Raw genomic sequence first — 26665 nt, 5'->3', positions numbered from 1 at the left:
GTGGATCTAATCTTCATAGGTGCTCCAGAATGGAGTCCAAGTGAAAAAGCAAGAGAGAAATTTCTGCAGATCATTGCCCAAAATAGCACAGCAAAAAGATCAGCAGTTGCCTGATTGGTTGAAAAGGTGGCTGTATATCCTTCTTAACTCTTCTAATAATTAGCAATCCCTAAATCTCAAAACTTCAAGGTTTCATTGAGTGGGACAGGTAAAATGGTGAGTTCAAGACTCAGAGATTTGATGCAAGCCTACTCATTGTGGCTATAGGAGGCTGTGTCTCAGTTCCTGTTTTGATTCCTGACTGCTCATTTTCTCTTGCAATGCTTATATGTATCCTTATCCCAAATGCAAAGGACAAGGAGGCAACCATGGACTAAATCTAGTTACTGAAATGAAATCAGGCCCATCATGGTGCAAAAGGCAGATTTTGCTTTATCTCTTTGGCTCCCTTTCCAACTAATTTTGTGGATTAAGCCAAAGGATGTATAAGACCGCCTGCCCTTCAGAAGGACTCTAATTTATCCTCGTTTGCAGATTTCCCTCAAGAGGGTTAATATTTCAGGGCAAATTGAATGGCCCCGAGAAGGATGATCTTGAGTTCCACTCCTTGTAGAATTTCTTCCATCTAACCCATGGGAAAATGACAGGGTAGCAGAAGTGGATGGATTAAGGCTGTTTTATTTCATCTCCTTTATTATCTGGATTCATTACAGTAGAAGCTCTTTTAACTGACCTCAGTTTAAATGATTGGCTAGATTAACCAGTGCTCTGTACTTTTATAAAAGAGCGACTGACCCAATGCCCTTGGCTTGCTGAATGCACACAGCTGGTAGGCTTCTTCTAGCAAGCCCTCGTAGCTCCTCTTCTACTTAAGTGGTTCATTGCCAGGAATCAGGTGTGTTTGTTCTTGAACGTCTTTATCCTTGTCCTTCTGACTATAAGTGATATAATCAGAATTATGGAAACTGTTGGATTGTGACAGCAAAGAGAATCACGTTTTGCATTTGGAAGATCAAATAACACATGTACATGGCTTTAAGAGTCAGATAATACTTTAGAAATATTATAAGACCTTAAAAACCACCCAGCAGCTCCTGCCTTATCTTTTCCCTATTCCATAGAGCCAACCACTTTTTTTTTTTCACATTTATTTACTTATTTTGAGAGGGAGAGTGGGGGAAGGGCAGAAAGAGAGGAAGAGGGAGAATCCCAAGCAGGCCATGTGCTGTTGGCATGGGGCCCAACAAAGGGCTAAAACCCTCAAAGAGTGAGCTTATGACCTGAGCCGAAACCAAGAGTCTGTCAGCCAACTGACTGAGCCACCCACTTTGATTTCTTTTGGCATATATCTCAAATTTCCTAAGTAATACATTTATATTGCTGTTTGATGATTAAAATAAACAGTTTTTGGCTGTTATCTATTAACTTTGCATGATGGAAAAGTTTAATTCTTTTACACCACTTCAAATACACTTAGCTTTCTCATAGGATTGTCACCAATTTATATAGTGAAATCAATACTCAAAATATATACTGTTGTAACTATGTAAATACTATTTCTTACTGAATCATGTAGTGTTGTATACAAATATTTCCTTTCTTGTACCACTTTTTGTTTAACCCGGAGTAAAGACTTGACTTTGTTTTTTGTTTTTTGTTTTGCTTAGTTTTCTGTATATCTATTTATCAATAGTTCAATCCCAAATGGAGTGAAATTTAAATCTCACAATATGGTTAAATACATCAGATATTCTATCAATTCAGAATTTTTTTTTGTTTTTTGTTTTTTGTTTGGTCTTGAAGCATCCACATTAGTACTGTCATCTTTCTGCTATGAACTAGTCTGGTTGTATTCTAGATCTGATGCCCAGCTGTTGTCCCTGGGACTTGCCTTCACCTTCATCCTGGGGATCCTTCCTGAGTCTCTCCCTGCCTTCTGACTGCCATAGTTTTTTATCTTTCTGGGTTTATTTCCTTGTTTTGTGGGGAAAAAAATCGGTATATTCTGAGAAAGGGTACAGAAGAATATCTTTTTTAGAATATACGAGAATGTCTATTCTCCTGTCATGTACTTGGTTGAGAGTTTGACTTGATAGTTAATTTAGGTTGCAAAAAGTTTTTTTACTCAGAATTCTGAAGGCATTGTTCTCTTATCTTCCAGCTTTCACTTGCTGTTGAGAAGCCCTCAAATTCATTCTGATTCTCCTTCTTTTATATGTGACTAGCTTTCAGGATGTTCTTTTTTCTTTCTCATTTGAAATTTTCCAGTGATGTGCCTTGTAGTGTGTGCCCCCCCCCTCCCATTCATTCTACATTATACTTAGTGGGCCCTTTCAACCTGGACTAAATTGTGGCATGTTTTCTTGTGTTATTTCTCTGAAGATTAATTATTTCTGTTTTCTGCCTCTATTGAGATGATTACATGTGTAGTTTTATCCTTTATTATGTTAATATGATAAATTACATTAATTGATTCTCAAATATTAAGTCAACTTTGCATTCTTGAGATAAACCCAACTTGGTCATGGTGTATTATTCTTTTATTTCATTTCATTTTATGGTTTTCTTTTTTTCTCATAGCTTTACTGAAGGATGATTGGCATATGATAAATGGCACATATTAAAGTGTTCAATTTGATAAGTTTTGACATATGTATACATCTGTGAAACCAGCATCACAATCAAGATACTGAACATTTCCGTTACTACTCTCTTTCACCCTCCAATCTCCAGGCAACCCATTTCTGTCACTATAGATTAATTTGCATTTTCTAGAATTTCCTATAAATGGAGTCATGCAGCATGCATTCTTTTTTTGGGGGGGGGCAGGTCTGGCTTTTTATTTAATGTTTATTTTTGAGAGAGAGAGAGAGACAGAGCACGAACGGGGGAGGAACAAAGAGAGGGAGAGGGAGACACAGTATCTGAAACAGGCTCCAGGCTCCGAGCTGTCAGCACAGAGCCTGACGTGGGGCTCAAACTCAGGAATGGCGAGATCATGACCTAGGCCGAAGTCGGACACCCAACCGACTGAGCCACCCGGACACCCCCTGGTTTGGCTTTTTAAGACTCAGTATAATTGTTTGGATAGTCATCCATTTTGTTGTTTGTATCAATGGTTCATTCTTTTTTATTGCAGAGGGGATTCCATTCTATAGATATACCATAATCTGCTTATTCATTCACCTGTTGATGGACATTTAGGTTGTTTCCAGTTTTTGAATATTGCAAATAAAGCTGTTATGAACATTCTTGCCTAAGTCTTTTTGTGGACATATGTCTCTGTTTCTCTTGGGTAAAATAACCTATGAGTGGAGCGTCGGGGTCATATGGTAAGTGTATGTTTTGCTTTTTAAGAAACTGTCAAACTGGTTTCCAGTTTGAGAGCTCCAGTTATTCAACATCCTCACCAACACTTGTTATAGATGGCCTTTTATTTTATTGTTTATTTTTATAATATTTATTTATTTATTTTTGAGAGAAAGAGCTACAGAGTGATGAGCACGTTTGCGAGTAGGGGAGGGTCAGAAAGAGACGGAGCCTTTTACATTTTAGACATTTGAGTGGGTATATGGAGTGTCTTATTTGGGTTAAATTTGAATTCCCTTAGTAACATATGATATGGAGCATCTTTTCATGTACTTATTTACCATCTGTGTATCTTCTTCAGTGAAGAGCTCATTTAAATCTTTTGCCCACTTTCTTAATGTGGTGTTTGTATTCTCTTTAAATAGTTATTATTCTTTTTTTAAAAATTTTTAAATGTTTTTATTTATTTTTGAGAGAGGGAGACAGAGCGTGAGTGGGGGGAGGAGCAGAGAGAGAGGGAGACACAGAATCCGAAATAGGCTCCAGGCTCTGAGCTGTCAGCACAGAGCCTGACGCGGGGCTCGAACTCACGAACCGCGAGATCATGACCTGAGCTGAAGTCAGACACTTACCGACTGAGCTACCCAGGCGCCCCTAAATTGTTATTATTCTTTACATTAAAAGATAAAATGAGGCATACTAAATTTTTAAGAGTTTACTTGAGTAAGAATCAAATAGGACAGTGCCAAAGCTAAAGTGGTTAGGAGTGTTCCACCAACAGGAGCTACAGGAAAGACTTTTATATAGAAAAGGTAGAAGCAAAGAAGGAAATTGACTAACTATAGCTTAAGTTGTTGTATTATTTGGGAAAGGCCAGTTGGCTGTTTGTGATTGGTTGTTCTTTGGTTTGAATTCTTAACCTTGAGGCATTAGAGACTTAGATTTTGGTTTGCTTAGTAGGCTTCTAAGTCATTGAAACCACATCACTCTAATGGCCTCCTTGTTTAATTAATTTAACACATGTATTCTAGACATAAGTCTTAAGTCCTATGTTTTGCAAATATCTTCTTTTTGTCTATGCCTTTTAACTTTCTTAACCTTATCTTTTGAAGGTCAAATGTTTTTTAAATGTGATCAATCCCAATTTATTGATTTTTTTCTTTTATAGTTTGTGCTCTTTGTGTAGTATTTATTTATTTATTTATTTATATATTTTTTAAATCTTTACTTATTATTTTGAGAGAGAGAGATAGCACAAGTGGGGCAGGGGCAGAGATAGCGAGACCCAGAATCCAAAGCAGGCTCCAGGCTGTCAGCTGAGCTGTCAGCACAGAGCCCGATGTGGGGCTCAAACTCATGGACTGTGAGGTCATGACCTGAGCTGAAGTTGGATGCTTAACTGACTGAGCCACCCAGGCACCCCCTCTTGTGTAGTATTTAAGAAGTCACTGAGATTTGTTCTTAAGTCTTCTGGAAGTCTTATAGTTTTAGCTCTTCTGTGGTTTATGATTCATTTCAAGTTAGCTTCTATATATGGTGTGAGGTAAGGGTCAAAGTTGGTGTGTGTGTGTGTGTGTGTGTGTGCGTGTGCGTGTGTGTGTGTACATGTATGGCTATCGAATTGTTCTGATACTACTTATTGGAAATATTGTTCTTTCCCTATTAAATTGTCTTGGCACCTATGTTGAAAATCAATTGACCATATATGTGTGGATCTATTTCTGAATTCTTTATTCTGTTTCATTGCTGTGTGTCTATGCCAATACCATGCTGTATTCATTACTGTAGCTTTGTAATAAGTCTTGATATAAAGTAGGACAGCGGACCCTTGAACAACATGGGTTTGACCTGCATGGGACCACTTACATATGGAGTTTTTTTGGTAAATACAGTATAGTACTGTAAATGTGTTTTCTCTTCCTTATGATTTTCAATAACATTTTCTTCTCTCAAGCTTACTTTATTATAAAAATACAGTGTATAATACATATAACATACCAAATATATGTTAATCAACTGTCTATATTATCAGTAAGGCTTCCATCAACAGTAGGCTACTTGTAGTTAAGTTTGGGGGAGCCAAAAGTTACATGTGGATTATTACTGTGCAGGGCATTGATACCCTTAACCCCTGCATTGTTCAAGGGTCAACTGTATAAGTCTTTCAACTTTGTTCTTTTTTTCCAAAGTTGTTTTGGGTATTTTATTTTATTTACTTTTTGTTTTTATATTTTGTAAAGTTTATTTATTTATTTTGAGGGAGGGAGGGCAGAGAGAGAGGGAGAGATAGGATCCCAAGCAGGCTTTGTACTGTCAGTGAGGAACCTGATGCAGGGCTCGAACTCACAAACTGTGAGATCATGACCCGAGCTGAAATCAAGAGTCAGATTCTTCACCAACTTAGCCACCCAAGGGCCACTCTTTTGGCTATTTTAGGTCTTTTGCATTTCCATATAAATTGTGGAATCAGCTAATCAATTTCTATAACTTGCTGAAAATTCAACTGTGATTGTGTGTTAAATCCATAGATCCATTTATGTAGGTAGATCAATTTATTATGTTAATGTGATGTATTACATTAATCGATTTTCAAATATTAAAGCAACCTTTCATTCTTAAGATAAACTCCACTTAGTCATGATATAGTATCGATTTTACATAATGTGGGATTTGATTTGCTAATATTTTATTAAAGATTTTTGCATCTATGTTCACAAGGAATCTTTTTCTGTAATTTTCTTTTCTTGTAATGTCATAACATGAATTGGGAATGTTTCTACTTTCTGAGTTTGTCTTAGACTGGTATTATCTCTTCCTTACATATTTGATAGACTACACCAGTGAAACCGTCTGGCCCAGGTGTTTTCTCTGTGGAAGATTTTTGGTTACACATTCAATTTCTTTAGTAAATGTATAGCGGACAGGGCGCCTGGGTGGCTCAGTCGGCTGAGCGTTCAACTTCGGCTCAGGTCAGGATCTCGCAGTTTGTGAGTTCGAGCCCCGCATCGGACTCTGTGCTGACAGCTCAGAGCCTGGAGCCTGTTTCAGATTCTGTGTCTCCCTCTCTTTTCCCCTTCCCCACTCATGTTCTGTCTCTCTCTGTCTCTCAAAAATGAATAAACGTTAAAAAAATTAATTAAAAATAAATAAATAAATAAATAAATAAATAAATAAATGTAGAGGTGTTCAGATTTTCCATTTCTTCCTGAGCTGATTTTGGCAAATAGTGTTTTTCAAGGAATTTGTTCATTTAATCTAAATAATTGAATGTATTGACCACAAAGTTGTTTATGATATGTTCTTATTATTTAATGTCAGTAAGATCTATAGTGATGGTCCTCTTTTTATTTCTGATCTGCTAATTTGTGTTTTCTTTCTCCTTCTCTCCCTCTCCCTCCCATCCTCTCTCTTAAGTCTAATTATGGGTTTATCACTTTTATTCATCTTTCCAGAATAGCACTTTTAGTTTTCTTTTCCTCTGTTGTTTGTTCATTTTCTCATTTGTTGATTTCTTTCCTTAACTTTATTATTTCCTTCTTTACACTGACTAGGGTTTTACTACGCCCTGTAAGGTAGGAGCTTAGATCAGATTTTAAACTTTAAAAATAATTGTCTTAGTCCACTCGGGCTGCTATGACACAATACCACACAGGATGGCTTATAAACAACAGAGATTTATTTCTCACAGTTAAGAAGGCTGGACATCCAGGGTGCCAGCATGATTAGGTTCTGGTAAAGGCCCTCTTCTGGCTTACAGACTGTCAATTTCTGGCTGTGTCCTTATTGGTACAAGGGATCTCAGGAGCTCTGTGGAGCCTCTTTTCTAGGGTACCAATCCCAGTCATGACGGCTCCACCCTCATGACCCAAGCAAATCCCTGAGTGCCCACCTTTAATACCATCACATTGAGCATTAAGATTTCAACATGTGAATTTGGGGAGGACACAAGCATTCAGATCAGCAATACCATGAGCATCTTAAAGTAATGAAATTTCCTTTCAGCATTGCTTTAACTGAATCCCATAGTTTTGATATGGCATGTTTTTGTTAACCTTCAGCTTGAAATATTTTCTAATTGCTCTTGTGATTTCTTCTTTGACCTATGGGTAATTTAGATGTATGTTGCTGGATTTCAAAATGTTTGGGGATTTTATAGTTATCATTTTGTCATTGATTTCTAATTTAGTTTTGGCGAGAACACAATCTGTACAAATTCAGTCTTTTAAAATATATTGGGATCGATATATGGCTCAGCATATGTTGTATCTAAGGAATGTACTATGTGCCATTGAAAAGAATGTATATTCTGTAATTGTTGGTTGCAATGTTCTATAAAGATCAACTAGATTAAGTTGGTTTAAGTGTTGTTGAATTCTTCTATTTCTTAACTGATTATTTTGCCTGTTTATCCACTACAATTTAGTTTTTGGTTTTAATTTTTATTATTGAAGTAAAATTGACATATAACATTAAATTAGTTCTTTTTTCAGGCACACAACATAGTGAGTTGACAATTCTGTACATTATGTAATGCTCACCATGATAAATGTGGTTATCATCTGTCACTATATAGTGTTATTACAATATTATGGACTATATTCCTTTCCTGTGCTTTTCATCTCCATGATTGATTGATCGATTGATTCATTTATTGTAAGCTCTATGCCCAACGTGGGGCTTGAACTCATGACCCCAAGATCAAAAGTCATATGCTCTACCAACTGAGCCAGCCAGGTGGCCCCCCCACCCCGATTTATCTGCTTTATAACCAGAAGTTTGTACCTCTTTAGCTATTTGTCCATTACCCCCACCACTCTTCCCTCTGGCAACTATCAGTTTGTTCTCTGTATTTATGAGTGTTTCTATTTTTGGTTATTTTGTCTTTCAGATTACACATATAAGTGAAATCATGGTATTTGACTATCTCTGACTTATTTCACTTAGCATAATACCTTCTAGCTCCATCCATATTGTCACAAATGGCAAGACCTCATTCTTTTTCCTTAATGTTTTTTTTTTTTTTTGAGATAGACAGGGAGAGTGAGTGTGTATGCACGTGTGTGAGCGCACAAGTAGGGGAGGGGCAGAGAGAGAGGGAGACAGAAGATCTGAAGCAGGCTCTTCTGCACTGATAGAGCAGAGCCCGATTCGAGGCTTGAGCTCATGAACCACGAGATCGTGACCTGAGCTGAAGTCGGATGCTTAACTGACTGAGCCACCCAGGTGCCCCAAATTCTCATTCTTTTGTATGGCTAAGTAATATTCCATTGTATATGTATACCAGATCTTCTTTATTCATTCATCTATTGATGGACACAGGTTGCTTCCATATCTTGGCTATTGTAAATAATGCTACAATAAACATAGGGGTGCATATGTCTATTTGAATTAGTGTTTTCATTTTCTTTGGGTAAATACCTGCCAGTGTAATTACTGGATTGTACGGTGTTTCTATCAGTCCTTTTACTTTTCACCTGTTCCTGTCTTTATGTTTAAAGAGTGTCTTTTATAGATTGCATATAGTTGAGTTTTTTTTATTATTATTCTTATTTTTGAGAGAGAAAGAGAGAGAGCCGGGGAGGGGCGGGGAGCGGGGACTCTTCCACGCCATCAGCGTAGAGCCCAGCCTGGAGCTCCATCCCACGAACCATGAGATCATGACCTGAGCTGAAATCAAGAGCCAGTTACTTAATTGACTGAGCCATTCCGGCACCCTCATCTTTTATATTTAGTCTGAAAATGATGATGTGTGCTTTTTCGTTCATTGGGTTTAATTCATTTGCATAGTGTTTAGTCCATTAACACTTAAAGTAACTTGAATAGTTTGTGTTTAAATGTATGATCTTGCATTTCTATTTGTCCTCTCTGGGTTTTTGTTGTTGTTGTTATTCCTCTGTTCCATCTTCCCTGCCTTCTTTTGGGTTAATCAGATTTGTTTGGTATTCCATTTTATTTCTTCCATTAGATTTTAGCTATACCTCTTGGTGTGTGTGTTTCTGGTTTGTTTCTGTTTTTGTTTTTTACTGACTTCTTTAACGATTATACTCTGCATTATTAAGTTATCATAGTACATTTAGTATTAATATTATGCTACTTCACATAAAATGTAAAACACTTTCTGCAGTATAAGTATATTCCTGTTATCCTCTGTGCTATTGTTGTCATATATTTTACTGCAATCCATATTATGTACCCCACAACACAAAGTTTTTATCTTTTGCTTTAGACAGTTAGTTGTCTTTTAAAGAAATTAGGAGAAGGAAAAAAGCATAAATTTTTAATATTTACCATTTTTGGTATTATTTATTCCTTCCCGTGGGTCTGATTTTTAATCATTTCCTTTTAGGCCAAAAAACTTTCTATAGGATTTCTTATAGTGTTAGTTCACAGGTGACAGATTCTCAGCTTTCATTTATTTCATGTTTTCCCTTCTTTCAATGGTCACAGCCTTTCACTGTCTATGCCCAGTGCCTCAAAACAATTGGCTCATAGATTTTGTCCAGATTTGTAGTTGTATGTGGCTGAAGCGGTAAGTCCAATACTAGCTATTCTTTTGTGGCTGAGAGAGACCATCTCTTGTGTTTTTGTGTTTTGGAATTTGTTTTATTCAAGTGTTGGACTTAAAATGATCTTCTGCTTTTTCTACCCTCCCATTTTCTGTCCACTTATTTTGATTTACTCTCTCGGTGATTTTCTCAACCTTATCTTCAATTCTTCTTTTGAAAATATAGATTTTGCTACTATAATTTTAGTGTCTAAGAGCTCTTTCTTATTGTTTTTTTTTTCTTTAATTAATTCTACTAAAAAGACCATGTTTTGAGGAAGCAGTGTTTCCTTGATGTCTTTCTGAGGACAGTAATGATAGGAAGGAGTTTCTTCTGCCCTCTGTATTGCTTTTGATTTGCTTTTCCTATGTATTTGTTTCAGTCCCTGTCTTTCGTGTTGGGGATTGTCTGCAAATGTTTGACAGTCCTTGGGCATAATTTCATATTTATTTATTTATTTATTAAAAAAAAAATTTTTTTTTCAACGTTTATTTATTTTTGGGACAGAGAGAGACAGAGCATGAACGGGGGAGGGGCAGAGAGAGAGGGAGACACAGAATCAGAAACAGGCTCCAGGCTCCGAGCCATCAGCCCAGAGCCCGACGCGGGGCTCGAACTCACGGACCGCAAGATCGTGACCTGGCTGAAGTCGGACGCTTAACAGACTGCGCCACCCAGGCGCCCCCATAATTTCATATTTAAAAGTGAAGCTAGACTCATTGAGCTCTTCCTTTGGGGCAGGTCTTATCTCCTGCTGCCCCCACTGTAGTGATCAGTAAGGACCTGGTCATTTTTTTTTGGAGGCCCCAAATATTGGCATGTATCTATAGGTCTTTTTTCTTGGGCAGTGTAATAGAAATGTGCTGGTTAGTGACTTGAGTCATGTTTTGCTTGAGGAGGATAAGCCTGACTGCCAGTGTCCTTAGAGCCTAATAAGGGCAGGAGAGTCTTGGTGAGTATGTAGACTTTCACTTAATCCCTCTGTTTGGGGCAAGATCCCTCACCCCTGCTTTCAGGTGGCTATGGGTATCTTGAGTCCAGGGCCTCCTAGTTCAACCTTTCCAGAGTAAAATCTCCACTTCTTTTAATGGTGAGAGGGCGGTAGTTGCCTTTCTACGTGGGAAGGGAGAAGAGACCCGGGGTCTTGCTGCTCCTATGAAGAATCCCAGCAGATCCTTCTTTTTGCAGCCCCACCTCCCAGTACCACCTGAAGTCTCTAATTCTGAGTCTTTCAGCATCTTTGGGGTAAAATCACTTACTTTGGGAAGCCTCCTCCTACAGAGCTTACTCCTCTAGCCTGCTAGCTCAGCATCTGCTTTCTAGCATCTCCTTTGCTGTTGTCTTTACTCTGGTTTGTTTTGTTCCTGTGGGATATCCTCTTTTGGTCCTTTAGCTCTCGCTGTAGTCAGATTTCAGGAGGAAGAGGAGATAATGGAATGTGTGTGCTATCTCCTGTCTTCCTCCTGCTATAAAAACACAGAAATGGGAAATCATTTAAAACATCTTAAAAAATTGTGTTCTGATGTGGACGATTGGAGAAAGACAATATGGAACCTCTACTCAGAGGCCCATCATGAAGAAAAAGGCCTTGGCCTTACGTTAGGAGCTTGGGGGAAAAATACGTGTACACTTACATTTTTAGGTCAAAATACTATGCTCGAGTTCTGTAGTATTATTATTTAAAGTTCTCCACGTTTATTGGGTTTTTCAATTAATCAATATTTTGTCCCTGATTGATGTAAAAGACAGTCTCTTTTGTCCCTGTAACTTGAATTAATAGCACATGGCGGTTGTCTTGGATAAGAGGAACGAACATCCAGGACCGGGTGTTCCACTCTTCTGTTTTCCAGGTGACTAAACAGCTAAGTTGTATGTGGACAGGGACTGACTATAGGAGGCAATAGTGTTGCCATTCCTGTCTCTTTCATGTGTTCATTAATTCGTTCAAGAAGCGTCTGTTGTCTACATGCTGTTTGCTGGGCTCTGGTGCATCTCACTGTGGGGATTCAGAGGCATTGACTTAACCCCACACAGATGTTTCCTGGTTGTTCACAAGCATACAGGGGATGTAGTTGTCTTTTCCCCGGGCTGAGTGCATGCCATTGATTTTTTTTTTTTTTTTTTAACTTTTGACCGAAGGTGAAAATGTACCTTCATTCTCTTACTTTTGGTCAAGAAGGCAACCACCTGTGTGAAACAATTGTGATAAGGGGAGGGAATAGAATCATCTGGTTAATAGTCATTATTGAACACAAGGACTCTGTAATTTCAGTCCTCACTCAGACTTCTGTGCAGCAAGACTTGGCAGTCTTATAGGCTCCAGGGAAGGTTCTCCACATTTAGTGTCAAGTTTGAAGCTACCACGTTACAGCCTTGGGGGCACACCCTTGACCCAAAGCAGGAGGAAGAAATGGCTTGTTGAGTAGTATGGCCAGACCTTTTCTGGATCTCGGTCTTTTTTTCTCAGTTCTGGAAAGAAGTCACTTAGAAGAATGATTTTTCTTGAAACAGTCATAGTTCACTTCTACAGTATGGACACAATGTGAGTTTTAGTCTACAAGCTAATTCAGCCTTAAATGACCTAGCCTGCAGGTTGTTTTTGGCTTTAGTCTTCCCAATGCCACACAAGAGACTAAACAAACTCCCTGTAGCAATTTCTAGGTCTCCCATATATGAGAATAAGAATGTATACATACTCTTCCACGTACAAAAGTGTGTGTGTGTGTAAATCATATAATCCTATCCATGTGTACTAGTGTTATCATTTTTCAAATTTTTTTCTTTTTTTTCCCTATTTGTTCCCACCCAGTTTTCCACTCTCTGCCTGAAATATTGTCCTGGTAAAGAAGGGAAGTAGGGAGTCTATAAAAGGCATTCATAAGGAAAGAAGGCTTGTTGAGAAGGGACACAAACTGTAGGCGGAACAGAGCTTGCTAGGACGGGGAGAAAATGTGGCAAGAGCCCTAGAGAGGGTAAGGAAGGAAGAGAGAATGAGAACCAAAAGCTAGAGAGGGAGGAGAAAAGGCCAGGGATGGGGTGGATGTGTGAAATCAGAGGCAGGGGGGATAATCCACACATGAGAGCGGAGGGAAGGAACCAGGACTTTAAGTACTTTGTGTTTGTTTCTCCTTTTATATTACTTTTTAGCGTCAGGCTTCTGAGATCTGAGAAAACGTGGGGTAGGGATGGCTCACACAATACTAGGAACTCAGGGTGACTTATCATTCATTATAATTGATTTTCAGGTCTCTTTTTACCCAAGCCTGACGAATCAGACCCGCAGGCTTTGTGCCAGAGGGAGAGGCGAGAAAGCTCCAAGAGGCATCCATGCCACTGCTCGGGTTCACTAACATTTAAACAGCAAGAAGCGTCTGTCCCTAGAAGCTCCCTCCCTGCTTTCAGCCAGGAGCTCAGAGGGAAGACCTTGGGAAAGCAGACAGTGTAGCTCAATGATGCGGTATTAGCAGTCAGTGAAAATTTGCTATATCTCAGAAGATGTAAGCCTTTCGTTTTCAGAGTAGATTTAATGTCAAAGAAATTCTGGTTATATCTCACACTCACCTATAGAAAATCATCCAAACAGAAAACAACAACCTCTGTTCCCCAGGGTGAGCCTAACTTCTAGCTTCTGGGCCTTTCTGGCCCTGAGAAGTTTTGCCACGAGTGTAGTTGTGAACAAAGTGGGGCTCCGGGAGCTTCGTTCTGCAGAGTGGGGAGTGCGGAAGCCAGGCGGCCACCACAGGTGGTAGGTAAACTTGGCGGAGAGAGCAGCATATGGGTTCGCCAACAGAAATAGATGTCACCATCTGGCGCACAAGCCCCTCAAATGATCCCATTACTTCCCGGTCCTACCCCTCATCCAGGTTGAGTGCAGACAGCATTTGAGATATATTTGATTAATTTTTTAATGACATAGTCCTAGTTTCACGCAAACGTGGACAGAAGATGATGTGTTTTGTTAGGGGCATCTGCCAAGGTGGAGCTCAAAGAAGAGGGGAGAAATTTCTGAGGATAGATGATCTCTGACATGATTGCTTGGGGTGGAACTGGGTGTTTTCCGTCGGAACAGAAGTGTAATCCCCAGGGAAGAGGTAGATAAGCATGCCAGCTATCGAAGAGCAAGTAAAAATTGATTCCAGGAAGAGAGGTGTCTCTGCAGAAAGATTTCCTGGAGGCTCTCCTTACCAGCCCTTATATGACTCTCAAATCTGACTTCTGGACACAGACAGCCTGTGGGGTGATTTAGTGGTTTATTTTGTGTAGGATTTGAACCTAAGTGCTGGACCGTGGCTGTTTGGGATATGGTCAGTAAAGCCAGATGTGCTGTGAACACCTTGTTGGATTTCAACATCTAGAATCACAATGGCTGTGAACTTTCAGAATCTTACTTGGCATTGTGGAATTTTGGAGAAACGGCAAATGTTTCAATATTTTTGATGTTTAGTCTGTCCTGTAGTTCACGTGGTCAGGTGATACTGTGGCATGCCTCATGTAGATTCATCACCTCCTTCTGCAGCTATGACACCAAGCCTAGAATTCCAATTCCAATTCCAATTCCAATTCGAGACAGCCTTTCATCAAGTTCTAAAAGCTTGACTGTTTGGATTGGAACAACCCACCCGTTAAAATGCCTAATTAAGTAAACTCTGGAAACAAAACCCCAGACTGAAACTCCTTGTATAAATAAGGGTGACTTTGCTGCAGGAATTGTCAACAGTGTCACTTGCCTTGGGAAGGTTCCTTGTTCACACAGGGACAACCTGTCTGTGGGTTAAAGAACAGTGTGCTCCTCCCTTTGAGTCAGACATCCCTTGTTGTCCTTTCCTGACTCAGGGATGCATGTTGTGCAGAAGGGCTGTGTTTGGAATTGGGTGAAACTCTGGGCACCTCTTCAGATTCCCCTCTTTACACAGTGGATGGCCGGCCGGAGGGGCCTCTCAGTCATGTTATCCGTTCTAGAAACCAGAGACTAAAGAGATCCCTGGTTCTGCTGATGATCCATTAGAATTCCACCCCCTCCCCACCCCCCTTCAGATCCATGAGAAGGAAGAGGAAGAGTTCAATGAGAAGAGTGAACACGATTCTGGTATCAATGAGGAGCCTCTACTCACAGCAGATCAGGTACGAATATTTCTCTTGGTTCTCGGGACTTTTTGTTCTCTGGCTCAAGGAAAAGTTTAAGTACACATACTTGTCACATCTTTTTATTTTATTTTAATTTTTTTTAAGTTTATTTATTTTTGAGAGAGAGAGAGTGAGCAGGGAAGGGCAGAGAGAGAGGAGAGAGAAAATCCCAAGCAGGCTTCATGCTGTTAGTACAGAGCCTGATGTGGAGCTCGAACTCATGAGCTGTGAGATCACGACCTGAGCTGAAACCAAGAGTTGGACGCTTAACCGACTGAGCCACCTAGGTGCCCCTTGTCACATCCATTTAAGGCAGAAGAAAGATATATGGTCTAGTGGTGGCTGTGTTGATGACTCGGAGCATCTGTGATAAGGGATTTCATTTCTCTTTATGCCTTAGTTTACCCACCTGCGGTAAATAGGAACATAATTCCTGACCCTTGAGTTGGGCGGGGCTCATGTTTGATTACGTCCAGAGACAGGCCCAGTGTTGACTGGCTTCACTTCTTGCTAAGCCTCTGCATGCAATCCCATTAAGAGTCAAGACACTTAAATAAGGGTCCTAAATCCCTGTTCCTGCAAAGATAGAAGTGGCAGATGAGGCTTTTGTTTGATGGGTATTTTCTCATATTTCACAGAGTACTCAAAATGTTGAGCCTTACAAAGGGACTCTTTTTTTTTTTTTTTAATGTTTATTTACTTTGGAATGAGAGAGAGAGAGACAGAGTACAGAGGGGGAGGGCAGAGAGAGAGACACACACAGAATCTGAAGCAGGTTCTAGGCTCTGAGCTGCCAGCACAGAGCCCAACGTGGGGCTCAAACTCACAAACCATGAGATCATGACCTGAGCTGAAGTCAGACGCTGAACCGACTGAGTCACCCAGGCACCCCCCAAAAGGACTCTTAATATGCAGTTGAGTCTTTGTTTAAAAAAAAATGTAGTGTTTGACATTTGATTGAATTATATTTTGGCTTTAGTCACTTATTACTTCAGGGGAATAATCTTGGGTCTTTGGACTCTTTTTTCAACTTTTTAGTCAACAAATATTTATGGGTGACTTTTTTGAGCAGGTGCCATACAAGTTTTTCACAAAGTAGTTCCACCAAAAAACTCCACCAGGAGCCTTTGGTGCCAGACAGTGCTTTTTGGTGAAAGGAACTCTGTGGTAAAAAGGTGGGATTATAAACAGATGAGGTCCAAGAGATTGAAGGGAGCCGGATAAAAGAGAATAGGGGCCAACAGTTATTCTTGTGAATGGTAAGAGAAATACGATTCAGTGATCCAAAGTCAAGGACAAGTAGTCTGAGAGACGAGAAACTGAGCCATAGAATTTTAAAGGGGGTTTGTCATTTGCTTGCATTTTGTAAGCGGCTCTCAGCAAAGACTAAGTATTCCCTAAATTGGCTGAGTGGAGTTGAGAAGTTGTGGGGATAAAATAGAAATTATTCTCAAGGAGGGGACCCTAAGTCCCCTTGTCCTTGGTCCAGCTGACATGAAGAAACCTGCTTCAGGGACCACAGTCCAGTAGCCTGGAGCCTCAATCCATCCCAGAATCGACAGACAAATGTATAAAAATGCCCTATCGTGACCAGACCCATCTGTAGACGCCTTTCAGACCTTCTTTGCTTGTTCCATTTTCTTTATGTGTAAACCATTAACGGACGAATCAGTCCTCTGGCAGTCCTCTCATTCAGCCCTCTCTGCTGGGCCCTGTTAAGAGTCTAGATTACAGCTGGTTTCCTATCTATTTTCTGCTCTCCGGACCCTACCCACCCTTTTGTTATTTTGTCATCCTGTTTCGTACTTGTGTCTGGGCAGCCTAGATCCTGTCCAGGTGAATTCTGGAGAAATTTCCTCGGTGTGAAAAAGCCTCCCTGTTTTGAGCTGTTCTAGGAACAGCAGAAGCACCGTGACAGTTAATGGACTGGGTTTTGTGCTAAAGTTGGTTGGATAAAGTATTTCCTCACTTAGAAATAAAATGCTCAGCAGATTGAAGTAAATGTTCCCTTCCAGGCAGCTTTGCTTTGTTTCCCGAAAGAGGAGTTTATCTCCAATAAAGCACTCATCTAAATGGTGTTCTTGGAAAAGATTTCACATTAAAGTGTGCTTTACATTAAAGAGTGTATGTAAGACTTTGGTCAGATCTATTTTGATTATTATTCAATATGTATTAAATAACGATAGCGCTTTGGGAATTTTACAGGCAGCAAATTAGAAACTTCCTTAACCGATCAAAATTTGAGCCAGCCTGTCCTTCCAGCAGAGAATAGAGTTAGCACTCTCTTGTGTACCTTCTTTAGGTCATTGAGGAGATTGAAGAAATGATGCAGAATTCCCCAGACCCTGAGGAAGAAGAAGAGGTCCTGGAAGAGGAGGATGAGGGAGAAACCTCCTCCCAGGCTGACTCTGTCCTCCTTCAGGAGATGCAGGCCTTGACCCAGACCTTCAACAACAACTGGTCCTATGAAGGTGAGGGCCCTGGTGGGTGGGCTTGCCAAGGATGAAGACCATTCTGGGCCAGGCCCTGGGCACATGCTTCACATGTAGCTAATAGAACCTCAAATCGAGGAGGCTGGTGGCACCTTTCTTACTGGGCATCAGGAGAGAAGTTAGCCTTTTTGGTGGGGAGGTGGAGAAAAAGTCAGTTAAACAAAATCAAAAATGGCAAAACTAACCAAAGAATAAGACAAAAGCAGAAAAAGGAGAAGAAATCTGAACCCACTATCCAAAGTGATGCTACTGTAAAATCAATGAAAAAGGTAATAATAATGATAGCTGATATTTTTGGGAGAGCTTTCTCTGTGCCAGACCCTGTTCTAAGAATTTCTGTGCATAATCTCATTTCCTCCCCACGCCAACTCCATTAGGATCGAGGTAATTGAGTATCCTGAGAGGTTAAGTGACTTGTTTGATGCCACTGTGGGGGAAATATAATTAAAAACAAAATCTCCTCCTCACCCAGAAAACCTTTCCACAGAGGAGAAGAGAGAAAGAGGACAATTTTATTATTGAATAAGCGTTAAGCCAGAATGGGGTGCACATCACAGGCAGAAAGAAATCCTACTCTCGTCTACAGCTAAGTGGATACAACCCATTACATTAAATAGGTTTTGCAATCTGGAGTCAGGCGACTAGTTAGGCTCCTGTCATCTTCCTTGGTGATTACTTTTCAAAGCCGTGACTCCTAGGGGGTTGGGAAAACATTCCTGAGTCCTAAGACGGGCAAGAGGCTTATTTAGCCATTAAAATGATTGGCATCTCTCTGCAAAGGACCCAGGAAGCCATTCTCAAAGAAAAGTCAGGTAAAGGAGAGAGAAAGTCTCTTCCCTTATTTTCAACAGGGAGAGTCAAGGCTCTAATTTTTTATTTGTATCTGCCCTTACACTACATGCAGGTCACGAGGGGTGGAGCCCATATGTGAAGCCAGGCAGGTTGATTCCAGAATCTGTGCTCTTAATCTGGGTTAGCTCTCTGATACAGGTTTGTAGTAATTATAGTCACACAAAGAAAAAGGCGGATGAGGCGTGAAATGGAAACATGTAACACAGTGAAGGCACAATTCGGTATAAAAGTCATCGGTCTGGAGGGGTAAGGGTACCCATGCTGCAGGAGGGGCCGAGGAGATCTGCACGCAGGCTGGTGGGGACTTGGAAACACAAGAGGGAGAAGGTGGGCCGGGCAGGTGTAAAGGTCCAAACATGGTAAAAATTGAGGCCTGATCTGAAGAACTGTGTCCTGAAAATGAAACTCTGCAGCCCTAAAGAGTAGAGGCCAGGGGATGGCCAATGCAGAAGGAATGTGCTGGGAATGATGGGGCAGACTTGGCTGCCTTCAAGCCGTTCTCAGCCACACAAAGGCCCCAAACACAGCGGCATTCAGCGCAAGACTCCCGAAAACAGCTGAAGTGCAGAGTGAAATGGCAAATGCAGAAGGAGGAGGCAGCTCCAAACAGCAGAAGAAATGGGGAAGGTGAACCAAGGCAGCAAACACATAGGCCAGAGCAGAAACGGGGAAGTAAAATGGATTCTGGGGCCGAAACAAAAGATCTCAGAAATGGACAATTTGAAACGATGCCTCCCTCCTCCCCTCCACAATCAATTTTATTTTATTTTATTTTTTTAATTTACATCCCAGTTAGTTAGCATATAGTGCAACAGTGATTTCAGAAGTAGATTCCTTGATGCCCCTTACCTACTTAGCCCAACCCCCATCCCACAACCCCTCCAGGAACCCCCTGTTTGTTCTCCACATTCAAGAGTCTCTTAATGTTTTGTCCCTCTCCCTGTTTTTATATTATTTTTGCTTCCCTTCCCTTGTGTTCATCTGTTCTGTGTCTTAAAGTCCTCCTATGAGTGAAGTCATATGATATTTGTCTTTCTCTGACTAATTTTGCTTAGCATGATACCCTCCAGTTCCATCCACGTAGTTGCAAGTGGCAAGATTTCATTCTTTTTGATTGCCGAGTAATACTCCATTGTATATATATCCCACATCTTCTTTATCCATTTCATCCATCGATGGACATTTGGGTTCTTTCCATACTTTGGCTATTGTCGATAGTGCTTCTGTAAACATTGGGGTGCATGTGCCCCTTCGAAACAGAGCACCTGCTTGTATCCCTTGGATAAATGCCTAGTGGTACAATTGCTGGGTCATAGGGTAGTTCTGTTTTTAATGTTTTGAGGAACCTCCATACTGTTTTCCAGAGAGGCTGCACCAGTTTGCATTCCCATACAATCGATTTTAAATGAAGAAATCTTAGGGGACAAGAATTTAAGATAAAGTTATCTGTATCCCTTTATCTCAGGTTCCCTTTCCTTTTCCCTGATGGCAGACTCTGTACCAACCAGCCAGGGTTCATTTTTCAGTGTGTTGACATTTCCCATGTTCCTGGATATCTGCACTCGCTGACGGACAGGACTGGAGGGGTGAAGAGGGCATCAGGTCACTGCGCTTATTTTGCTGTCCGGCTATATCTTTTATTTATTATTTATTTATTTTGAGAGAGAGAGAGAGAGAGAGAGAGAAAGCATACACAAGGAAGTGGCAGGGAGAGAGGGAGAGATTGAGAATCTCAAGCAGGCTCCGCGCTGCCAGCACAGAGCCCGATGCAGGGCTCCAACTCATGGAACTGTGAGATCGTGACCTGAGCCAAAACCAAGAGTCGGTCACTTAACCTACTGAGCCACCCAGGCGCCCTTCTCCCCCTGATTCTTGACCCATTTTGCACTTGGAGTATTATAGAAATAGAGAATGAGTAGGAAGAGGAACACAGGATCAAAACGGCACATGTCTGTCCATGTGCATTTTTGCAGACAGAGTCCACAGGCTTCCTGGGGGGCTATTTCTTCTTCCTCTTTTGTGTCCCTGGAAGGGGTGTTCATTCTGGCTGTTGGCATATGGCTCCCTCCCTTCCTGGCAGCCCCTCAATTCCCAGTCCTATAAGGGGTTGGCAGGGGTCCCCTCTGGAGAGGCAGACCCACCTCAAGCAGCAGCAGCAGCCCCGGGAGCCTCCCCGTCAGGCTCTGGCTCGGATGCAGCTGTCACCTGCGGGATGGTCTCTCCCTGCAGGCCTGAGGCACATGTCCGGGTCGGAGCTGACCGAGCTGCTGGACCAGGTGGAGGGCGCCATCCGGGACTTCTCGGAGGAGCTGGTGCAACAGCTGGCCCGCCGGGACGAGCTGGAGTTTGAAAAGGAAGTGAAGAACTCCTTCATCACGGTGCTGATTGAGGTTCAGAACAAGCAGAAGGAGCAGCGGGAGCTGATGAAGAAGAGGCGGAAAGAGAAAGGTCTGAGTCTGCAGAGCAGCCGGATAGAGAAGGGAAACCAGATGCCTCTCAAGGTACGCGGAGCCCCCAGCGGGAGGACCCGGTGTGTCCGGGCCCCGGATCCTCGCCGAGTCAGGTCCCAGTACCGACCCTGCACAGGACCCGTAAGCAGCGACTGTGAGCAAGACCCCTGGCAGACAGTGGGGCTGTAAAGAGGGAGAAGACACCCCTGTCTCCTTTACTCTCCCAGAGGATCCCGGTCCAGCTGAGGGAGGCGGGACGCAGACATCGGAAAATACTTGCATATGGCATGTGTTCCCTTAGACAAGACCTTAGAAAGAGGGGTGACTGGTGCTTAATATTGATGGGCATTGTGCCCTGGGACTCAGGGTCAGAATCCCTGCTATTCGTCCTGACTTACCTCTTTAGGATGTCAGTAGGGGTGTTTCAGGATTGAAAATTATGACTCCTTACTGTCATAGTAACAGGATTCTCCAGACCTGTGGTTCTTGATGAAGGAAGCTCACGAGAAATCATCCAAGATTTTTCAAAATACGTTGGCCTAGGCTCTATCCCAGACCCACTGAATTGGTCCTAGGCTTGTGCCTTTTGGGAAAAGCTTCCCAGTGAAGGACAGTAGCTTTACATCCACCCTTCCCAGTGGCTGGACATTTTCTTTTCCTCCTTAAGACGCTTGCGTCATCATCCGCCCCAGGTGTCCCGTCCTGCTTCATTCTTCCCTTTGCACGTGGAGGGGGAAGTGAGGAAGCGAGGGGAGCGCAGGGGGGCCTGTTGCCCTGAGGGACAAAGATGAGAGTCTCTGAGACTCTACTATTGGTTCTTGCAAAGCTCAGGCTTAAATTTTGGCCTGTCTCTTAGCCTTGGTGTTATCTGGGACACGGTGGTAGTGGGTGGGTCTGGGTAGTTTAGGGAGGGCACCGAGGTCCCTGGAGGCGAGGACTGCGGAGCAGGAAGCGTTTGTTCTTGAGCCCCCCTCCTCTTCACAGCGCTTCAGCATGGAAGGCATCTCCAACATTCTGCAGAGTGGCATCCGCCAGACCTTTGGCTCCTCAGGAACGGACAAGCAGGTACAAGCAATTCCCTCGCTCCCAGCTTTCCTCCTGGACTCTTGCAACTTGGTGACTCCCTGGGATTATCCTGGGACTTGGGCAAGGGGCGGGGGATGCGGGGGTGGGGTTCTTCACATTTTCTTCCTTTCTTAAGGAGGAACGGCCAGTGTCTTTTAAAAGGGGAACCATTTTTGAGCTGTTGCCAGGCCCTCAGGTACAAAGATGGGTACGTCCTGGTCCCTGCCCTCGTGGGGTGTGTGATCTGATTGAAAGGGCACGTGCATCCACAGAGGAGATTGAGATGGTAGAATAAGAGCACGTAACTGCTTGTGTGTATTTTAGACACATTTGTAGCTGAATCCTCAGGGTTAGCACTGAGGTCTAACACTGTGGTCTAGCACTGCAGGTCTAGCACTGCGGCGTGGGAAGAGATTTTAGGAATATCTAACTCAGGCGCCTCACTTTGCAGCCGTGAGAGCTAAGGCCCAGAGACGTTAGGTATTCTCCCAAGGCCACACCGCTAAGCGCAGAACCAAGACCAAAATACAGGTCTGGAGCTCTTCTCACTCAGTCCCCCAGACTCCCCCACAACCTTCAGGGGTCTCTCTGGTGCTGCCTTCTCCAACATCCCACGGGCCCAAGGTGATCTTGTTGTAGAAGCACCTCGTATCCAGCAGAGGGAGCAAACCCGACATCCAAGACCAAGGGCGGGGTTCAGGTTCTCTCCCCTGTCATTTTTGACAAAAGGGAGACTGTTCGTTTTCAAATTGCTCTGCGAAGGATGAGAAAACATAACCCCCCTCTAAAATGTTCTCCGCGCTCAGCCTCTGCTCACCAGGATTCCTAAATAACCCAAAGCTTCTAGCGTCAGAAGAATGTATTAGATGGAATAGAAGGCTAATATGGTAAAGTCTTACTTCCAGAGACCGCCCCCAATAATGGGGACAAGGTCTTGACGCAGGGGTGTGCACAGTGTCATGGGTGTTGCCGAGAGTGTCCGATTCGGTGGAGCGCGTTTGTTAGAGAAAAGTGCAATCCCCGTGAGAATTGTCGACTCCTCTTCCCAGCAGAGGGACCATACTTGAGTCTCAAGCCCTGTGTGCCATGTTTGTCTTGTAGTACCTGAACACCGTCATCCCTTATGAGAAGAAAGCCTTGCCTCCGTCAGTGGAAGATCTCCAGATGCTGACAAACAGTGAGTTCCTCTCGTCCTCAGTGAGATGGGCTGCTCGTTTTCCGCCCTCCCTTCCCTGTGAGCATCACCCCTGGTGCCTCAGGCCTGTGGTTTCCCTGAGAACAGCAGCCTCAGATGGGTCAGAATGTGCCCCATATCGCTGTGTCACTTCCCCCTACACAGGGGCAAAACTAAAATACTCTGCCGTGGTACCCAGAGCTGTCTTCTTTGTTTAACTTTCTTTTAACGTTTATTTCCTTGTGAGAGAGAGGGTGAGAGAGAGAGAGAGAAAATGAGCAGGGGAGGGACAGAGAAAGAGGGAGACACAGAATCCGAAGCAGGCTCCAGGCTCTGAGCTGGCAGCACAGAGCCCAACACGGGGCTCGAACCCATGAACCGTGAGATCATGGCCTGAGCCAAGTGGGATGCTCAACCGACTGAGCCATCCAGGCACCCCTAATTTTTTAAGGTTTATTTTATCTTTGAGAGAGAGACAGAGCACAAGTTGGGGAGAGCCAGCGAGGGAGACACAGAATCCGAAGCGGGTTCCAGGCTCTGAACACAGAGTCAATGCTGGGCTTGAACCCACAAACTGTGAGATCATAACTTGAACCGCAGTCGAGATCATGACCTCAGCCAAAGTCGGACACTTAACCGACTGAGCCACCCAGGCACCCCTGGTCTTGTTTTTCCTCTGCTTCCTCATAAAGGGCAGAGACTTGCCAGGAAAGAATGAGCTGGTGAAAGAGGTTGGGGGCTGGGTGAGGGCAGTGCTGGTGCGCAGGGACTTTCTGGGGCTCACCCAGCAGTGCTCAAAGCCTTGCATTCTCTGCCTTTCCTGTTCTCTTGTGAGCAACTTGAGGTTACTTTGTCCTACTTTGTGGCCCTGAAGAGGGGAGCTTGGTCTATGGGATTGGCTTCGTTTTTAAATTATTACTGTTAAAATTTTTTTTTAATGTTTATTTCTTTTTGAGAGAAAGAGAGAGAGAGAGACAGAGAGAGGGGGAGGGGGAGAGAGAGAGAGAGGGAGACACAGAATCCGAAGCAGGCTCCAGGCGCTGAGCTGTCAGCACGGAGCCAACACAGGGCTGGAACTCAGGAACCACGAGATCATGACTTGAGCGAAAGTCAGACTCTAAACCGACTGAGCCACCCAGGTGCTCCAGGACTGGCTGCATTTTTAAGGAGAAGCAAGGTTTCTTGGGTGGCGGGGTGGGTGAGCCTGACTAGAAAGAACAGTTTTCCTTCCAGAAAATGACTGCCTCCTCTCCTTTGCTTTGACTCTATTTTCAAATATTAATAAACATTCTGAGCTGCGGGAGAAACCAACGTGTGATAAAGAGCCTTCCGTAGGCAAAATCTCCTTACATACACCAGACACTGCAACCCCCGAAGGGCTGGGGGCACATGGTGTTAGCCATCAGTGTCAGCCTGATGCTTTTCGAAAGAGAAAAGTCCGGGGCTGAGATGGGGTGTCAGGCTCGGTGAATCACAAGAATGTCTATCTCCCTGGCAACCGTGCACGGCACTGAGTGACATACTAACCAGGCCGCCCAGCCCAGCGTCACCCTGCTTCAGAGGCAATGGCCCAGCATCATCGGGCCAGACCGGTGCAGGGCTATTTGATACCCAGGGGAGGGGAAGAGAAGTTTCTCCTGTTCAGATGACGAAGGAAGATCCCCGCTGGGCCCCCTGGTGCTACAAAAGGTGACCCAACACTTTCATGTTTATCAATTGGGCGACCTGAAGCAGTAGGTTCTGGTGAACGGAAACCCTGCCCACACCCATGGATCCGGCGTCCTTGAGAATTTGGAATTTTAAATTCAAAGTACATTGGCTTCCTCTTCCCTCATTGTAAACTCCTTTATTTGCATAAATATGCACTAAGATTTTTTTTTAAAGGGAGCTGACAGAAATGAACTGACATTTATAAGTTGTTTGTGTTTTCACAAGCAGTAAGCACTTGGAAAATAATTTGGACAAATTACGCAGGTTGATGTATGTAAAGTACTCTATCATATTTTTTTTTTAAAGGAAGAGCTATAAATTTATTACAGATACCCATTCAGGAATTCAGTGTGAAATTTTTTCGTTTTAATTAAGAAACAGTGGGTTTTATTTACATGTTTCAAGTTTGCTTGAAAAATTTTAATTGGAGTGTTTCCATCATTTAGAACAGTTCGGAAACACAGGAAAGTGAACAAAGGAAAATAAATAATTCATTGTCCCCTCTACTGTGGGTACTATTTTGGTGTTTTCAGCCATAATATTTTATGTCTTCTCCATATAGTTGGGATGATACTGGCTATAAAATTTTGTATCATGATTTTAGTTCTATCAGTTAACATTTGGTTAACGTTCTTTTTATGGCTCTCTCTCCCATCATGTGGGTCCACCGCATTCCAATATTTTATTCCTTTTAAAAGAAAAAAACTGCCATCTTTCCTGAATGCGAATTCCGCTGCAGGTTATAAAAGCTCTATTTTCTTTTTTTTTTTTTTTTTTTTTTTTTGTGGCAAATCCTCATATGGATTGTGAACATCTCCTCTTTCCTCCTGAACCCAAAGACACAGGCCTAAGACCAGCTCTTGGGGACCGGATGACGCATATACATTTCAGATTTGGGCAATGAACTCAGACACATACTGGCTGAGCGCAACAATTTCATTTGTAAAGCTGTCTTCTTGGTGCAGCATTTAGTCTGCCCGTATTCGGTTGTAAAGTACCTCCAGCCGGTCCGGCTGACACGGATACATGCCTAAAACTACAGAAGAAATAAAAGAAAGGAACACCTGGAGAACCCTCACGTTCAGGCTCTTTCTTTTCTCCGGCCGGACCTGGCCACTGACTCACACCCCGCTCCTGATTTTTGAAATCCAAGTTTCGTGACCCTGCCTCCACGGCATAGATACACTATGGTTTATTTAAAGAATCTGTTGGTGAAGAATCTGGTTGGTGGGCTCCCTGCTCCCCTCATTCCATGATATTATAAACAAAGTCCGGCAACGTTCTTGAAAGATTTGCTCCAAAGCTGACTTCCACAGGATGAATTATGAATATAGAAAGTTTTACCTAGTGCAATGACAGAAAATACTATTGTAAAAAATCTCTAAACAGCCTTTATTTGTTCATAACTTCCCTATCGTGTGCCTTATACGTGTGAAAATCGTGAAGTGTCTCGATGAGAACTTTAAGAGCTCCTTGAGGGTCCATAATTCCTTTGCATTTCCACAAATTCTAGCACTGTACCGGGCATGAAATAGAAAATAAGTATTTGTGAAAGTAAGTTCATTTGTTGTTAATAAATTGGAATAATAATTTATTATTATCGTAATTAGGGAAATTTTTCTAATATCTGTTTACACGGATAGAACGTCTTTAAAGAATTTTATTGGTGATTCGATAATGGGGATTGACTGTTATTCTTGACATTAGATTGCATCTGAAGGTGGGTTCTTTTTAAAATTGCTTTATTTATGTTTATGCTTATTAAGGATATATACTTAGGAAATAATGTGGAGATGATAGATGGGAAAAAAAAACCCACATATAAGATAAAAGAAAATAAAATCACTGACAGGCCACTCTGACTCTTTGGATGTATTCTCTCCTCTGTCAGCATGCTGAGTGCTGATTCTTGACAGAAGCTTCTAGGCTTTTGCTCAATACTCA

At 42.4% G+C, this 26665-nt stretch overlaps 1 protein-coding gene and 1 non-coding gene across 3 annotated transcripts in view; one reads left to right on the top strand and one right to left on the bottom strand.

Annotated features, from left to right (window-relative positions):
• FEZ1 (fasciculation and elongation protein zeta 1) overlaps window positions 1-26665 on the top strand; it is a 43515-nt gene that overhangs the window by 13413 nt on the left and 3437 nt on the right. For both annotated transcript variants that reach the window (XM_045483364.1, XM_045483365.1), the window contains exons 4-8: window positions 14889-14975; window positions 17281-17449; window positions 20552-20823; window positions 21757-21837; window positions 22939-23014. In XM_045483364.1, the coding sequence (XP_045339320.1) occupies window positions 14889-14975; window positions 17281-17449; window positions 20552-20823; window positions 21757-21837; window positions 22939-23014 (685 nt within the window). The remainder of the gene's footprint in view (window positions 1-14888; window positions 14976-17280; window positions 17450-20551; window positions 20824-21756; window positions 21838-22938; window positions 23015-26665) is intronic.
• Window positions 7973-8045, bottom strand: TRNAK-UUU. The gene has a single exon. It is a non-coding gene; the product is annotated as a tRNA-Lys (tRNA).

The sequence above is a fragment of the Leopardus geoffroyi genome, chromosome D1 (assembly GCF_018350155.1).
Source record: "Leopardus geoffroyi isolate Oge1 chromosome D1, O.geoffroyi_Oge1_pat1.0, whole genome shotgun sequence".
Classification (NCBI taxonomy): Eukaryota; Metazoa; Chordata; class Mammalia; order Carnivora; family Felidae; genus Leopardus; species Leopardus geoffroyi.
Note: the sequence above shows the minus strand (reverse complement) of the source record. Positions and strands in the feature narration are given on the sequence as shown.